We start from the raw sequence: 18,252 nt of genomic DNA, 5'->3' as shown, positions 1-18,252 counted from the left end.
CTGTCGGTATATTCCGAGGAAATTTCGAGGAAACCAAATTTTGTGTTTCCTCGGAATATCCTCGGAATATTCCGAGGATTTCATTTTCCGTCCGAGGATTTCATTTTCCGTCGGAATGTCCGTCAGAATACCGCTGTTTTCTTGTAGTGAGAAAAACATTGACTTTAATTCATTCACACTACCTTCGCCACGTGTCACTCTCACATTAATTTAAAAAACTTACGCTGATGTGCCGATTTAATATAGCTTCTCAAAATTTTGTTTCCTTTTTTCTCTTACAAGTTATGAGAAACACGAGACGTGCTTACGTGATCTTCTCATAAGAGATGTGAAAATTTAGAGAAGTCAATAAAAACATAACATTAGCTATAAAATAACTCTATGACTTCCCTTATTTTCATAAGAGATGATAGTGGCAACAGCAGGCTGTGGCATCATTCTAGCAGAGAGTTTGAACTTCAATTTTATGTACGTTACAATTACAGTACTGTGAGAATATCACGAGTTCTTCAATCCTTTTGCAGCCTTTTCTTCTTCCAACCCTTATCTCAAAAAGCGTTACATGCAGCTGATATAACAGAGGCCAGCCAATGAATGGTTGTGTCCTATGCACAGCTTCAAGGTTTCGAGGCCATGCATCCGTTCAAAATAAATTAGAGAATCGTAACACACAAATGTAAGAAAATAAAAAGTTTAGGTTCTAATGATGGTACTTACTAATTATTCAAACATACATCAGTTCAAAGTTGAGAAACTAAGACACGTTACACAGTTGAGATGATCCCACACATGCATCTTTATTACTAACTGAGACTTACAAATCAAACACACACACACACACATTCAAACAGATACATATTCTCTGAGAATCCTCTGTTTTGGGGGAAGAGGAACAAAGGCTTTTCCTCAGCCAAAGCAGCTGATAGGGTCTTTGCAGCTCTTTGCAGGGGACTGTGCATGGCCACTCTTTCCACCTTTGGAGAGGCAATGCTGATGGTATTCCTCAGCTTTATAGAATTTCTTGGCCGGTAATATCTCAGTCACAATCTTCTTCTCCAGTTTCTTCTGCTGAGTCTCTAGAGATTCTCGTGCTAGCTTCTCTTGCTCTGGTGTGTAGAAGTATATACCTGACCCGTATTGAGCTCCCACAAGTTTTCCCTAAGACAAGAACACAAAGTTGCATTATACATTACAAGCCAAAACATTCAGAATTGTAACAAAAAAACAAGAAAAAGTTTGGTACCTGACGATTCAAGGTGGTGGGATCATGCCTAGACCAGAACAAATATAGAAGCGTCTCAAAGGTGCACTCATTAGGATCATACTGAACCCTTACAACCTCTGCATGGTTCGTTGTGTTGGTGCAGACATCCTTGTAAGAATGATTGTGAGAGCTAATAACCCGTGAGAGATGAACCATTCTTACGCTCGAAATATTAATGCATCCTCGATAACTTAGAAAAATATTGGTTATAATTTTTTGGTTCGATGATACTACAACTTATTATCGTACGTGCATGATTGTATCACGCAAGATATCAAGTTTATGACAGGGCACAGTTTTAGTTTCTTTCAAACAATGTTCCGACGTGGAAGATTAACCGAAATCCCCTATTATTATGGTTAACACTTTTACACCAAATTCAATATCGGTTAATTTTATACCACAGAAATAAACGCTGGGGATCTTCTTTTGAAAACGATTTTAAAACCTTGAGTGATTGGCAAGGTTGATTAATGATAGGGGATTTGCATATATTTTCAAAACTATTGTTTATGGCAATATACATCGATTTGTGCTGAGCAAGGCAAAAATATTTAAAATTTAATTTTTTTTTTCCGTGTGATACGGCGTTAGTTGCATTAGGTTATTTAGACCTATATAAGACACATAGCATATAACCCATGTCTTCTTACTCATAACCTAAAAGCAAAACCTAAACATTCTTCACTCATTCTTCTATAATGGCTGCGATAACTGCTGTGTCGGATTTGAAACCTTTCAAGTCCACGTGGAAGATTAGGGTTTTGTTTTTTGGCTTTAATGTTTGCATTTCAGAATTTCTGAACCTACCCTTATGTCGTGCTTGATTTATTAATATAAAGTCTCTTTCTAATTATGTGTTTTTTGTAACACCACATCCGTTAATTAACTTAACGACCAGAGAGTTTCATTACTTAATTTTATTAGAAGGAATTGGTAGTTCATCCCAACTTCCAGGTCTATTTCCTACCTAAGCACAATCAGTTCCCTTCGTAACTTGTATTACAAGGAATTATCTTCTAACATTAAACAATACAAATATTTAATGTAATTAACACTATCCATTTATAAACAACACTAGATGGAAATAATTTTTGAGTTTTAGAATGTTAAATGTGCCCACTATGGTAACAGAATCGAACACAAGAATACGTGCATCAATATCATTCCCTTCGTGTATTTTTCGATATTTCAACCAGGAAAACTCTGTCATGAATCGAAAGAAACATAAGGATGGAAAGGAAAACATAGAAGATAATCGTTCACCGAAACGTTTAAAAAAGGGTATATGCATGAGACAGTTGACTTTTACTCTATATCATGTTAAAGTGTGACTTCATTAATATATTCATTCGATGCTTATGTGTTCAAAAAAAAAAAAAAATTCATTCGATGCTTTTGTACTTGGTAGACAATGAGAAGGACCTTTTAGGTGACTCCCTCCAAGTGGATATGAGTTTTAACCTAGGTCAGTTAAGATTATTTTCCAAGAGACATATGAAGTCTACAAAACTCACAAATTTGAAATTAATTTTTTTTATTAGACATAGCTATTAGGTAACTTTAGTTGAATATCTGTTTATGTTTAATTTGGAGGTTCAATCACGGGGCAAGGGAAATCAAACGTATCGGTGCAGTTGATTCATCACCCTCAACCACTGATGTCCAAACTCGTGTATTGAATAAGAATGAAGAAGTGTTTACAGCTTTGTATCTCAACAATGAATCACTCTCATCACGAGTTCATCATCATCGACAGTCTCATAGCGACTGGAAACAGAGGACTCATATCGTCTCTCTACAATCACATACAAAAGCATACCTTTCAAATGAACACTCTACTCCTTATTTAATATCATCTAACAGTATGAAATGAATAACTGCAAATACTCTATTTCAATCCAAAGGTTTCTTTTATTCTTCTTCTGTTCCCTCCTCTTCTGTTACTTCCTCACTCTCTTCCTTTGCTTCTTTACCCCTCCTCTTACGGTAATATGCCTTTCGGTACCTATCAATACTTCCCCCAACGAAATCCAGCTTGCCCTCAAGCTGGTAATAAGGAAAATGAGTGATGAAATCCTGATAATACAGCCATGAATTTTCCAATGAAGATTTCCCAACCCACTTAACCAATAACTCCAGTTAACCCTTTGCATCATAACGTTTCTCCAATACATCTTCTGGACTAATCGGTTCTTCAGCCTCCGTGATACTCCCCGGCGGTAACGCATCACATTGCTCCTGCGAACCCAAGGCTAACTTCAATTGGGAAATATGGAACACATGATGGATCTTTGCAGCTGGAGGTAATTGTAACTTATAACCTGTGTTTCCAATGCGCTCCAACACTTTGTATGGGCCATATAATTTCGCTGCAAGTTTCTGACAAACTCTATGAGCCACAGTCTTCTGACGATAGGGTTGTAGCTTAAGAAATACCATGTCACCAACCGCCAACTGAACATCTCTCCTTGACTTATCGGCTTGATTCTTCATTATCTCCTGAGCACGAGTAAGTGTTTGTTTTAAACTGATCAATACCTCATCCCTTTCCAATAACGCCCGCTCCAGCTCAAAGTTCTTTGTAGAACCCTGTTCAAAACGCAGAATAGGAGGAGGATCACGGCCATAGACCACTTTGAATGGAGTTGTCTGAATCGACTTGTGAAACGTCGTGTTATACCATAGCTCTGCCCATGCCATATAATTGTGCCAAGTCCGAGGGTGAGAAGACGAGAAACATCTCAAATATGTTTCCAAACAATGGTTGAGCACCTCAGATTGACCATCCGTCTGAGGGTGAAATGCCGTACTATACTGAAGCTTAGTCCCAGCCAAACGGAAAGCCTCTGTCCAAAAAGAACTCAGAAAGATCCTGTCTCTATCTGACGTGATGCTCTTCGGAAAACCATGTAAACGGACGATCTCAGACACGAACTTCTTGGCTACATCCAGTGCAGAGAACGGGTGTTTAAGGCTGATGAAATGAGCAAATTTGCTTAAACGATCGATCACCACCAATATGCTGTTATAACCATTAGACCCCGGAAGCCCCTCAATGAAGTCCATATTGATGTCTTCCCAAATCATCTCTGGAATCGGTAATGGTTGAAGCAAACCGGCTGGAGATAGAGTTGAATGTTTATGTGTTTGGCAAATACCACAAGCCGCCACATACTCCTGCACCTGCTTGTACATTCCAGTCCAATAAAACGAACACTGAACTCTCTTCAAAGTTTTCAAAACACCTGAATGACCACCAAATTTACTGTCATGAGCCTCTCGCAATATCACTGAAATGAATTTTGAAGTCTTAGGAATCACCAATCTTTTCTTTGACCACAATCTCCCTTCTATCACTGTATACTTCTTAGAGTGCAATTCTCCTTTCTGAATCTGCATGACCATTGTGCTTAACTTCGTATCGTCTTGTATTTCCTTATACAAATCTTCCCATTGTAAAGCTGTTGGGACTGTCAATGATAGTAACAGTGAAGAGACAGACATACTCCGAGACAAGCCATCTGCTGCCTTGTTTTCCGGTCCCGGTTTATAGAAGATGTCAAAGTCAAATCCCAATAGCTTTGTTAACCACTTTTGATACTCCAAATTTACCTCTTTTTGCTCCAACAAAAACTTCAAGCTCCGCTGATCCGTGTGAACATGAAACTTTCTACCAAGTAGATAGTGTTTCCACTTTCTCACTGCCATCACGATAGCCATCAGTTCTCTTTCATAAGCTGGTTTCAGTTGCTCCCGTGCTGTCAGAGCATGGCTAAAGAAAGCGATGGGCCTCTTGTTCTGCATAAGCACAGCGCCTAACCCGAATCCTGAGGCGTCTGATTCGATCACAAAAACTTGACTGAAGTCTGGTAACGCAAGTACTGGTGCTGTTACCATTGCATGTTTCAACTTTTCAAAAGCTTGCTGAGCTTTAGTAGGCCAAGAGAACTGATCCTTCTTCAGAAGTGTGGTCAAAGGACGAGCAATACTTCCATAATCTCTTATAAACTTCCGATAATATCCAGTTAACCCAAGGAATCCTCTCAACTGCTTAACCACCTTGGGTATAGGCCATATATTCATAGCATTAGTCTTTGCAGAATCAGTAGCTACGCCATTAGCTGATATTATATGGCCTAAGTATTCCACACTCGGTACTGCAAACGTGCATTTCTTTTGATTAGCATATAAATTCTGCTCCCTCAGCACTTCTAACACTTGTCTTAGATGATTCTCGTGATCTGACTGATTCTTGCTGTAGATCAATATATCATCAAAGAACACAAGGACAAAACGGCGGAGGAATGGTTTAAACACCTTGTTCATGAGTGCCTGAAAAGTGGCTGGAGCGTTGGTCAAACAAAATGGCATGACCAGGAACTCGTAATGTCCTTCCACTGTCCGGAACGCTGTCTTATGAATGTCTGCTTCCACCATCCGTATTTGGTGATAGCCTGAGCGTAGATCAAGCTTTGTATAGACCGTAGCCCCATGTAACTCGTCGAGTAACTGGTCTATGACAGGAATAGGGTACTTGTCTAACACGGTTACTCTGTTCAAAGCCCTGTAGTCCACGCAAAAACGTAGAGAACCGTCCTTCTTCTTCACTAGTAGTACAGGGCTGGAGAAAGGACTGGTGCTTGGTCGTATGATGCCCGTAGATAACATATCATTCACCATTTGTTCCATAGCCACCTTGCTGGCATGAGGATACCGATAAGGTCGAACAGATACTGAAGATACTCCTGGTTGTAAGTTGATTGCGTGTTCTTGTCCACGAAATGGTGGTAAGGCAGTTGGTACTGCGAACACATCAACAAACTCCTGGAGTATTTGGGAGAATTGCAAACGAACTTCTGGAAATGGAGATGTTGCTATAGAAGAAGCATGAAGCACTTCCCTTCCTATCTTGCAGCTTGTATAGACCGGTTTCAATGACTTGAAAGAGAACTTCGTGCCGTGTAGCTCTTTCTCGCCTAACAAGGTCACTTTGTTTCCTTCATAGACAAACGAAAGGACCTGCTCCTTCCAGTCCACTTCGCAAATGCCTAAGGTTTCAAGCCATTGAATACCAAGTATCACATCTACATTCCCCAGTTCAAGAGAGATGAAGTCACTTGTGAAGTTGGTTTGATTTAGTTGGAATGAAACTGATCTGCATACTCCCATTGCATTCACAGTCACTCCATTACCCAACAACACGTCCAAGCTACTGTCAGCATAAACTTTCATTCGTAACTTGTCCACAACCTCAGGTGAGATGAAGTTGTGTGATGCTCCGCTATCAAGCATGACAATCACCTCTCTGTTATTTATAAAACCTCTCATCTTCATAGTCTTCGGAGAGTCAATGCCCAAATAAGAATTCAGTGATAACGTGTGTAGTACTTTCGGATTCTGTTGTTCTTGTTGATCTTCCTCTTCGTTTGAATCAAGAACCTCAAGCTCTAATCCGTTGATCACTGTAATTACTCTTAGCATTCTATTTGGACATTCCATTCTGTGAGCTGGAGACCAAGGAGCTTTGCATTTGAAACAGATCTTCTCTTTTCTCATACGGTCGAGTTCTGCATCCGAATATTGTTGCCTTGGTCTCAATGTGTTTCGTTGTGGTGCTTAATTTTCTTTGTTAGCTCCAGCTTCTAGCTGTGGTTGATCGCCGCTTTGCTTTGGAGTGAAACTTGCAGTTTTAACATTATGTGATTGGCGCTGATATGCTTTTTGAATGTCACCTCCTGCCGCTGATCCAATCAACTTGCAGAAAGTAGTTTTCTGCATCTTCAACACTGCTAGTTTATGATTCGTTAAACCCACTGGTTCCTTCATTCTGATTACCTCCTTCATCTCTGGTTTCAATCCATTGAAGAAAACCTATATCAAATTTTTCTCATCAATTCCTGTTACTTGATTTCTCAGAGCCTCAAACTCGTTGACATAGTCTACAATGTCGCCTTCTTGTTGTAGACAGAACAATCTCGCTGCAGGATCATTATCAATTGGACCAGCAAATCTCTCTAACATCCTTTCTGTAAACTGAGTCCAACTCAGAAATGGATCACTGAGCATTTCTCCGTTGAACCAATTGAGAACGGGACCCTCTAAGCTCAATGATACCAACTGTAATTTATCCTCTTCGTCATAGTTACCAATTCTGAAGAACCTCTCCACCCTGGAAATCCAGTCAAATGGCAAAAGACCAGCAAACACAGGCATATCCACTTTTCTCAACATCTTATCTCGATTTGTTAACGCATTGTGGATTCCCCGATAACCTAAATGAGTTTGATCCAGATCTGAAATTGCGATCGGTACCTGATCATGATGATCCATTGAAGAAGACGCAATCCCTTTGCCAGGCCGTTGATTGATCACAGAACTAGCTTCGATTCGAGCTAGTGTGGCCGTTATCGAGGACATCTGACTCTCCAATGCTCCCAATCTGACCGCTGATTCCGATCCCATCGTCGCGATTTGATTCTCCAACGATCCAAGACGCTCCGAAGTAGCTTTGTCAGCTCGCGCAAGCTTATCGCAACCGATTCGCATATACTCGATTTCATCTTCCATTCGACGCCAAACCGTCTCTTTCTGCATCCAGAAGGTCGTCGTCGTCTCCGATTCAACTCCGATCCTCGTATCTTCCATCAATGCCGTTACACGTGAGCTCGATCAAGTTTCGCCGCACCAATGATAGACTGAAGTTATCTATTACTTGTAAATCCCAAACTCGTGTATTGAATAAGAATGAAGAAGTGTTTACAGCTTTGTATCTCAACAATGAATCACTCTCATCACGAGTTCATCATCATCGACAGTCTCATAGCGACTGGAAACAGAGGACTCATATCGTCTCTCTACAATCACATACAAAAGCATACCTTTCAAATGAACACTCTACTCCTTATTTAATATCATGTAACAGTATGAAATGAATAACTGTAAATACTCTCTTTCAATCCAAAGGTTTCTTTTATTCTTCTTCTGTTCCCTCCTCTTCTGTTACTTCCTCACTCTCTTCCTTTGCTTCTTTACCCCTCCTCTTACGGTAATATGCCTTTCGGTACCTATCACCAACGCTAATGTTTTTGGTTACCTAACTAATCTACACAAAAAAGTTGCATTTTGCGCGAGAAAAGGAAATCAAGCCAGCCAGGAAGTTGTGAACAAAACCCAACATCGTTCACAAAGCTGCTTCAGTCAATGAGATCACATCGTAGTATTTTTGTTGGATCTCCTAATTTTTTAGAATCAAATGAAGCTTTACCTGGAGCTGCTCTAAGTCCATCAATGGTTAATATACCAGGTATTACCATGGGAGTCTTTGTTATTTTTTTAATTCACTGGGTTCTAATGAGTTATGATAAAAGCCTATCTTTGTATCTTTTTTAATAACAGGCACAAAAATGAGGAATGACTCGACCGGTGAGATATCTAACGGTCAAGTCTCTAATTAAGTATAGTAGGTTAATAGTTGCATATGTATTTTTTGGTTATAGCTCAAAACTAATTAGAATTTACGGTAATTTCTATATTTTTTTTGTTTGTATGTTGTCACAGAATTCCTATCACAGCATAATGAATTCAGACTTGGAGAGTTGATCAAGCTTGAAAACTTTTTCATTTGCTTAATATCCTATTTTCATTTTACTTAAAACAATTCGTTTTGCCGTTCAGAATTTTGCTAAAAAAACTATTTATTATTGGTTTTATAATTATGCATCTTGATAAAATCGAGCTTTTTAGTTATAACACTTCTTATATTTTAAGAACCAAATCGATGTCCACATTAAACTTATAAAAATTCCACCCTGTAACCAAACCGATGTCCACATTAGACAGCCCTAATGTCTTCTTATCTTATAAATAACGAAATTAATAATCTCATCCCGCGCCTTGCGCGGGTTATCACCTAGTGTTAAATTATATAGTCAGATAGCAATGTATGTGAACATGACTATTTTTATGTTTTATAAACATGTCAAATGGGATACCAAACCACCCCCCCCCCCCCCCCCCCCCCCCCCCCCCCCAAAAAAAAAAGACTAGATACATTGTTTTGTCTTAATGCTACTTATAAATTATAACATATCTGATATGGAATCACTATTGTTGCTACAACAAAGAGACGTGATTTGAGGGGAATGAGAATCAGATTAAGTTCACTTTTAAACGCAAAAACTATACGTTAAAAACAGGCATATATCATATTTCCTTTTGTGGCAGAGATTGATTCTTACCAAGCCTAAGAGAATCTATAACCACATATAACAAGGAACATCCATGAGTTTGATTGATTAAACAAGAGATTCGTCTAGAATTAGATCACATGTTTGAAAAACATTGTAAAGTGTTTTTTCTTCCGTTTGAAAAGAACATTATAAAGTTATTTCTTTATATAGATGGATTTGGGATTTTATATATATGAAGATATGCAGGCATATGTCCGGACATAATAATATGACTGAATATGTTTGCGCTCATCTAAAAATGGGGAGGCATGATTGACCTAAAGTCATTGAATTTTCAAGAGTTGGTTTCTTTTCGAATTTACCCAGTGGAAATTGATGTGCCTAGTGATAAAAAGGAATATAAATGGATTATTCTAGATATAATTAAAAAGGGAAAGAAAAAAATTGCTCTATTAAACATCATGATCATGAAGTAGAATACAAATAAGTGAATAACATGTTGCATGTAAAAAATGATTTCTTTTTCAAGAAACAATGCATTTGACTGCATAAACTGAATCTGGAAACCCTACAAAATTATATATATACCAAATATCTGCTATATTGATTCAAAAGTTAAATAATCATTTGTCTTCCTTAATAAATCATACTAGATTTTGACCCGCACATCCGTACGGGTATTTGTTTTAACTTTTAAAATATACAATATATTTATTTATTGTACAAAAATATTGTTATATTAGCGTTGAATTATTATTTGTATTGAAAGTTTTTTTTTCTTAATATATACTATTTTTATTAGTATTGAATATGGTTTTGAAATGAATATGTTTAGCGCATATAAAATTATTAGTACTTAATTATTTGAATTTTTATTTCTTTAATTTCAATTTTATCTTATTCATGTACATTAATATTTAAATTTGTAAATAGCTATATATATAACATAAATGGACTACTTATTTTTGGACGGAAAAAATGATATGTTTTAATGTTTATATTGATTTTATATCATATTATTTGGATTAATTTATATATATACAATTAATTATGGGTTAATTAATTAATTAGTATTTTGAAAGATATATTGTCATTTAAAACAATAATTAATGATGACCATACGTAAAATTAATTGATTTTATACTCTTATGAAAGATTTTGTTAAGAGTTATTAATGCTAAAAGTTAGGATTAGTTAGTTTCTAGTGGCATCTACCCTCCAACGGGGATGAAAGAGTTTCGTCCGATTGCTCTTTGCAACGTATCCTACAAGATAATATCAAAGATATTAGTCAACAGGCTTAAGAAACATCTGGATTCTATCATATCAGAGAATCAAAACGCCTTCATACCAGGGAGGATGATATCAGATAACATTGTGGTTGCACATGAAATATTTCACAGTCTGAAAGCAAGGAAGCGTCAAGCTAGATCTTACATGGCGATTAAGACTGACATAACAAAAGCTTATGATCGCTTAGAGTGGGGTTTTCTCAAGAGAACAATGGAGCAAATGGGGTTTGATGAGAAATGGATTGGTTGGATAATGGCTTGCATAACTACTGTGCGGTATTCAGTATTGATTAATGGAGCTCCAGAAGGTTATATTGCTCCAGAGAGGGGACTACGACAGGGAGATCCCTTGTCACCATACCTTTTCATAATATGCACTGAAGTGCTTTCCCATATGATGAACAGAGCAAAGTTTGGCAGATCTTTGTTGGGAGTGAAGATCTCTAATCAAGCTCCATCAGTGAATCATTTACTCTTTGCTGATGACTCCTTATTCTTCTCATTATCAAATGTCAAGGCTGCAAGGAAGCTTAAGGATATTTTCAACAAATATGAAGCAGTCTCTGGACAGGCCATTAACCTCAGTAAGTCATCAATCACTTTCGTGAATAGAGTCTTACCAGGAGTTAAAACTAGGATGAGAAACATTCTTGGAATTCATAATGAGGGTGGCTTTGGTAAGTATCTGGGATTGCCGGAGCAATTTGGGTCAAAAAAGAGTGAGATGTTTGCTTATATAGTGGATAAAGTTAAGGCAGTAACTCAAACTTGGAAACATAAGCACTGATCTCAGGGCGGCAAAGAGGTTCTTTTAAAAGCAATCGCCATGGCTATGCCAATATTCTCAATGAATATTTTTTGGCTTCCAAAAGAAATCTGTGAAGATATAAATAGGATCCTAGCTCAGTTTTGGTGGGGAGCAGGTAATAGAAAGGGACTTCATTGGTATGGATGGAAGAGATTTAAGTGTACCAAAAAGAGAAGGTGGTCTGGGGTTTAGAGATTTGGAAATCTTTAATCAAGCTCTTCTGAGTAAACAAGTATGGATGATTATGCAGAAGCCAGACTGCTTAATGTCAAGGGTTCTTAGGGCCAGATGCTTCCCTGATGGTGATATTCTTAAAGCTACTCTGAAAAAGAAAGCTTCATATGGATGGAAGTCAATTTTACATGGAAGAGACTTAATCACTTAGGGGTTAAGATACATTATTGGTGATGGATCACAAGTTAATATGTGGGAAGATCCATGGATACCGGCCCATCCTCCTAGAGCTCCAAGACCTCGTCAACATATAACTCAAGGCACCTAAGTTAGTCAGTTCTTCATGTGAGATATGAATCAATGGGACATCGAGAAACTTCGACAAGAAGTTATAGCTGAAGACGTTGACAAGATTTTAGCCCTCGGCACAACAAAACTTATTGGGTTGGCATTACAATGATAATGGGATTAATTCGGGGAAGTCAGGGTATTGGCTTGGTACACACTTACCAGGCAATAATCAACCTATACCTACATACGGGAATGTAGAGCTTAAAGCAAAGATTTGGAAGACAAAAGCTCCAGCTAAACTGAAACATTTTCTCTGGGGATTATTGTCCCGTTCACTAGCTACATGGATCAATTTGAAAAGAAGACATGTGATAAGAGATGCAGTATGCCGACGATGTTGTAATGCGGAAGAGACAGAAGATCACCTATTCTTTGAATGTGAGTATGCAAAGCAGATTTGGAGAACCTCAGGAATTTCAAATTTAACGATTCTCAATCACTCGACCAGTTTAGAAGACAAGATTGGAGCCTGTCTACAGATTTGTACATCAACAAAGTTAAGGCATTTTCAGGATTTACCATTCTGGATCCTTTGGAGATTATTGAAAGGAAGAAATGTGTTAGTTTTTCAACAAAAACATACACATTGGATGAACATTATACGCTATGCTAGGAATGATGCAAAGGAGTGGAAGCAGATTGATGATGCAGAAACAAATGTGGTGGATCGGAGAAACAATACTACAACAGTTCAACCACAAGGACATTGGATAAGGCCTCTTCAGGGATGGGTAAAATGCAATACAGATGGAAGCTTTATTAATGAGGAAACACTAACAACTGCAGGTTGGGAAATGGAATTTATAGAGGTGCTGCACAAGCTATAGGCAAACGAGTACAAAGAGCACTGGAAAGCGAACTACAAGCTATCCTCATGGCGCTTCAGCATTGTTGGAGTCTAGGACATCGCAAGATAACTATGGAGACAGACTGCAGAATAGCAAAAGAAATTCTACAAGACAATAAGCTTCAATTTCCAGTTTACAATTGGACAAGAGACATTAGAGAATGGAGTAAAAAGTTTGAAGCAGTTGAGTTTCAATGGATCAACAGAAGATCAAATAAGGTTGTAGATAAGCTGGCAACTTCAAATCCAAATCGAGATTCTTTTTTATTTCATTACTATGTACCAAACAACATAACAGCTCATTTTCAAGAAGATTATGTACTGTCTCATTCAAATTAATAAAATAAGTTGATATAAAAAAAACTGTTAGTTTAAGAGTTAGTCAATTTTGTATTTTATTTTTAACTATATTTTGACCCGCACAACCACGTGGGTATTTGTTTTTCACTTTTCTATACATAAATTATTGTTTTAGAACATAAGTAGTATATATTTTTAACGTTATACGTAAATGTTTACATAACTATTTTATACAATAATTTTATAAGTTACATGTTATAATTAATCAACTGTTTAAAACCGTATATATTTGTCACTTCTTATTATATATTTATTTTATTGTATTTGCATTTAGTTATTTGCATTTAGTAATTAATTTAATATATTCATGAGAAAACATATTTGAAAATTATTTTGTATTTAATTTATGCTAAATTCTGACCCATATTTCAAAGCTGGATTTCTTTTTACCAATATTTTTATGCTTATTCATTTTAGATAATATATTATTGTATATACAAAAGTCTAAGTTACATTAATTTTTAGACATGTATTATATAAGTTGCTAATTTTAAGCCGTTCTATCATCATATTATATTTTTAAAATAAATAGTTTATATTTATGAAAATAAAATTTATAGATTTATCAATTGAATATACTTTTATCATATTTATTTAATTATAATAATTATATTTTAACATGATCATGACTATAACGTAGATAAAATAGGATATAATTTATTTATTTTTCATTTAATAATCGATAACTTAAAATACATTAAGTTATTGTTAAAATATTTTTACAGAGATTTATTAGAAGTTTTAAAATACAATATATAAATATATATTATATTTAAAATTAAAATATATTATGATTAAAGTAGTTACAAAGATTTTATATTATTAGATTTAAAGAAATACATGTTAATTTTTATACATGTATTATATAGTTTGCTAATGTCAACCCATCTTACCAACGTATTAGATTTTATTTTTGAACATAAATATTTTATACTTACGAAAATAAAATATATAAATTTATATATTTATAAATTTAATACAATTTTATTATATTTAGCTCAATATAATAATTTTTTTAATATGATTGATTATGATTATATAATAGATAAAATATTATAGAATTTTTTTATTTTTTATGTTATAAACGATAACTGAATATATTAATGTATAATAATATTTCAAACTAATTTTGAAATTAATGAAAATATTTAAATATAATTTCAAAAATTAAGATCTTGTAAAAATCTTTTAAAACAGATTTGTTAGAATTTTGAAATAAATATATTTATATTTAAAATGAAAAGATATCAAAATATATTATGATTAAAGTATTTTAAAGATTCTATGTATTATTAGCCTTAATAAAATACATTTAATAAGATTTTTAAGTGATGGTCCAAATTAAAAAATCACACATAAGAGAAGTCATGATTTTTATTTTAATATATTAATATAGATATCAACTAGTTCCTGATAATTATACCTAGTTCAATATTCTTGCAAGGATATTAGGATTTAAAAATAATAATTAGAGTAAGTGATGTTCTAAAATTACATTTGTGCATAAAAATTAAAACAGTGTTTATAACATTTGCAGACGCCATTACGAAGAAGTTAGGTTCAAAAGTGCCAATCATAAATTTCTTTGATTAGTATACTAACATCTACTCTTTTCTTCTTGTTTTTGTTACGGGTTCGTGTAGCTCATAAAATGTTAATCCTTTTCTGATCTTTTGTTTTTTTTGGAGCAAAAAAATGATAACTATGTTCTTTTAGACTAATTTCATATACTTTATGTCCCATTAGGTTAATTATTTTCAAAATAGCAATAGTGCCCTTAAAATTGTAATTTTTAAATATAATAAATAATGGGTTCGATCAAGCGGGATCGATCGATCCGAAATTACATGGTCGAACGGATCGATCGATCATGATCATTATGCAGAACAAAAAAAAACGCATAGCATATACTGAACGAGATGGTTCATTTCACTCGATCGGCAAAGGTCGATTTCATACAGATCGACCGATCTCGAATTATAGACCGATCGATCCCGTGTCCAGGTAAGTATTACAAATCGATTTCCTGGTTTTCTTCGGTTATATCCGGTTTGATTCCCACTTGATTTGAACCGACCAAACACGATTTCAACTCTTTAAACTCGATTTCTTTGGGATGAAACCCATAATTTCTCATCTCCTTCACGAACAAAGGGGGAGAAAATCAAAGTCTCAAGTTCATAAACCCTAACTCACTCAATTTCAAACTGATTTGGTAGAAATAATATGAAATTTTTGTGAACAATCAATGAAATATAGAAGACCGCGTAGGAAGAAGGTTACCACGTTTTTTTTGTTTTTTTTGTTTTTTTTTTAAAATCGATTTTTAAAAAATATGAAAGTGAATATTCCCAAATGTTTTATTTCCATATTTTTAGAAACTGATTTCTTATCCGTAGAATACAGCTAATCTGTAGAAATCGGTTTTTACAGGTTTTTAGAATTATAGTAATGTGTAAATTTTGATTTTTACATGTTTTAGATTTACAGTAAATATGTAGAAAGTCGGTTTCTATGTGTTTTAGATTTATATTAATGTGTAAATTTTGATTTCTAAAGATTTTAGATAGGTAGGTTAAGCGCGGAATGTGTATTCTAAATATTTTTAGAATACTCTTATTTACGTAGATCACATATTCTACACATTGTAGATTCAATAAAAAAAGTGGATTCGTTTTACTTCGTAGAATGCTATTTCTACTTTATTTTGAACAGAATCTGAAAATTATTATTTAAAAATTTTTAGAACTGAAAAAAATACCACTAAGTTCATATAGGTATTTTATCAATATTTATAATTTTTACAATTTTTTTGTTTGTTTGTAAAACTATTTATTAAATTTATTTTCAAAAATATTAAATGGTATTATACACAAAAATGAGACAAAATAGATATTACTCTAAAAGAACATAGTTATTATTTTTTTGCTCTAAAAAAACAATTTTCCAGTTTTTCTTTTATCATTAATTTTTTGATGTCGTTAATTTGTGGTTTAACAAAATTTTCGGAATAAACTGCATCTTTACGTCTTTTTAAACGGGTCTTTTATGCCCTACTAATACTATAGTTAAATTTAAAACTATCATAAGAAAATCATTTCGCTCTAGAAAAGAAGAAAAATAAGAGTTCCCATTTCTTCATATACTATTTGTTGAAATACTGTAAGACAAGTTTTACTTACAAAATGTTGTAAATGAAGTGTTGGGGAAATACTTTTGTTATTATTACTGTCGACCAGAAGGTTCATATATATACAAAGTATTAGACCGTCATAAGGTCATGTTTATCCTAACAAGATAAGGATAAAGATAAACATTATGTTACAGATATACATGGAATATAGACTAGATAAACACATAGTCTCTGGTTGTCTTTATCATGTCCCGGATTGGACCTGCAGTACGGGCTGGTCCATGGTCGATCATCATTTAGTTTATAACACTCCCCCTTGATCGACACATCCGGTACATGTTCGTTGCATGCTTAATGTTGCCTCATTAAAATCTCTCCTGAAAAACCCCAAAACCAATGTGGCAAAATGGGAAACCAAGGACAGGAAAAAAAGTACAACACATGAACTCCCCCAGATGAATGCATCACTGTAGTAGACGCATTCCCATCTGGTATCCGAGTCTTCTTGAACGTTGAAGTTGCCTATGACTTGGTGAAGATGATCAGCTGGATTCTCCTTGAATGAACTTGTAAGTCTTGGATGAACTGATGGTGCTTCAAACGGTGCTCGGATGGACTTTATAATCTGCAATAAAACTTTACTTGCAGGTCCTTTTTCATGTCCCACGGATTCTCTTTGGTTATATGGCTTTCCCAAAACGTGGACATTCAATATATATTGAGTCATAGACCCATAACACATACGAACAACTTTACTTCATATCTTTCGTTCATTCGGACTTATATCTCTTCGTATGTGCCAATGGCTTTATCCATTGTAACCAATCATTCTTTATTTTCTTTTGTCGATCCATGTTGAGCTATAGACCTTGTCTATATTCGTTCATAATCATGAGTGTCTAAGGTCATACCATCAATAATTATTTGCTGCAATGAAACTCATCACACAATGAATTCGCAGTCATACACTCATGTCCTTTGTACATGGTTATCGATCTTTTCTTGCTTTAGCAATGCTTATAATCATTAAGCCACGACCAGACATCCTTCTGGTCACTATCCTGGTTTATGGTTCTCACTTAGGCGTGCTGACACACACACACACGGCTATGATATTTCTACAGACTTTCCATATGTAAAACATAGCCTGTTTAATCAATCGATAACTTGTATCATTGAACCTTTGAACCATTAAACATTTTTCTCTCAGTTGGTCTTTATTATGATCACAAGGAATTATAATATTTTCTGTATGGACTGACTGTACTAAGTAAATACTTAGTCTTTCATATTACTTACAGCTGCTGTATATTACAATCCATAAACAACTTAGAAACAAAGCTTGTTCTATGAGAATTTCTTTCTCATATTTCTATGGTACGTTGTTACCTTTATCCAGTGATCCATTTGCTGCTTATTACACCATTATTTCTTTAGTAAATATCCAGACAAAATTAAACTTGATTTTCTGTAGTAGCATCCACCATATAGGAGCATATCTCTTTATAAATTGTTTCTTGGTCCTTGTGAGTATCCTTGTGTAATCAAGCTATACTTGAACGTTATTTAGAAGGAACATGGACACACTATACCATGTGGTCATGTCCTTTAATCTCACGAAATTTCTTATCTCACAAGATCCATTCACTGGTTTCTTTCTTAGATGGCTTTTCTGTATGTACATGGTTACTACGCCCATCTGTCTTATAATTACTTTGAATTCTTTGAACACCCCACGTCCCTATATAGGTTTTATGAGTACTCTATGTGGGTTCATGATCCTCAGGTTATATCCTTCAAATCCCAAGTACTACAATCTTTTATGAGCTCT

At 35.0% G+C, this 18,252-nt stretch overlaps 1 protein-coding gene across 1 annotated transcript; it reads right to left on the bottom strand.

Annotated features, from left to right (window-relative positions):
- Positions 1 to 689: 689 nt before the first annotated feature.
- Positions 690 to 1,641, bottom strand: LOC106431026 (peptide methionine sulfoxide reductase A2-like). The gene is made up of 2 exons (XM_048772364.1): positions 1,244 to 1,641; positions 690 to 1,158 (listed from the first exon to the last, which is right to left on the bottom strand). Exons 1-2 carry the CDS (start codon positions 1,418 to 1,420, stop codon positions 907 to 909), a joined length of 429 nt encoding a protein of 142 aa, XP_048628321.1. The 5' UTR covers positions 1,421 to 1,641; the 3' UTR covers positions 690 to 906.
- Between the last annotated feature and the right edge of the window lie 16,611 nt (positions 1,642 to 18,252).

The sequence above is a fragment of the Brassica napus genome, unplaced genomic scaffold, assembly GCF_020379485.1.
Source record: "Brassica napus cultivar Da-Ae unplaced genomic scaffold, Da-Ae ScsIHWf_154;HRSCAF=282, whole genome shotgun sequence".
In the NCBI taxonomy this organism is placed as follows: Eukaryota; Viridiplantae; Streptophyta; class Magnoliopsida; order Brassicales; family Brassicaceae; genus Brassica; species Brassica napus.
This window is presented reverse-complemented; position numbering and strand designations above follow the sequence as displayed.

Coding starts and splice junctions, on each gene's coding strand:
- LOC106431026 (XM_048772364.1), bottom strand. CDS start 1,420: ATGGTTCATCTCTCACGGGTTATTAGCTCTCACAATCATTCTTACAAG. Junction 1,159..1,243: donor CCACCACCTTGAATCGTCAG/GTACCAAACTTT, acceptor TTCTTGTCTTAG/GGAAAACTTGTGGGAGCTCA.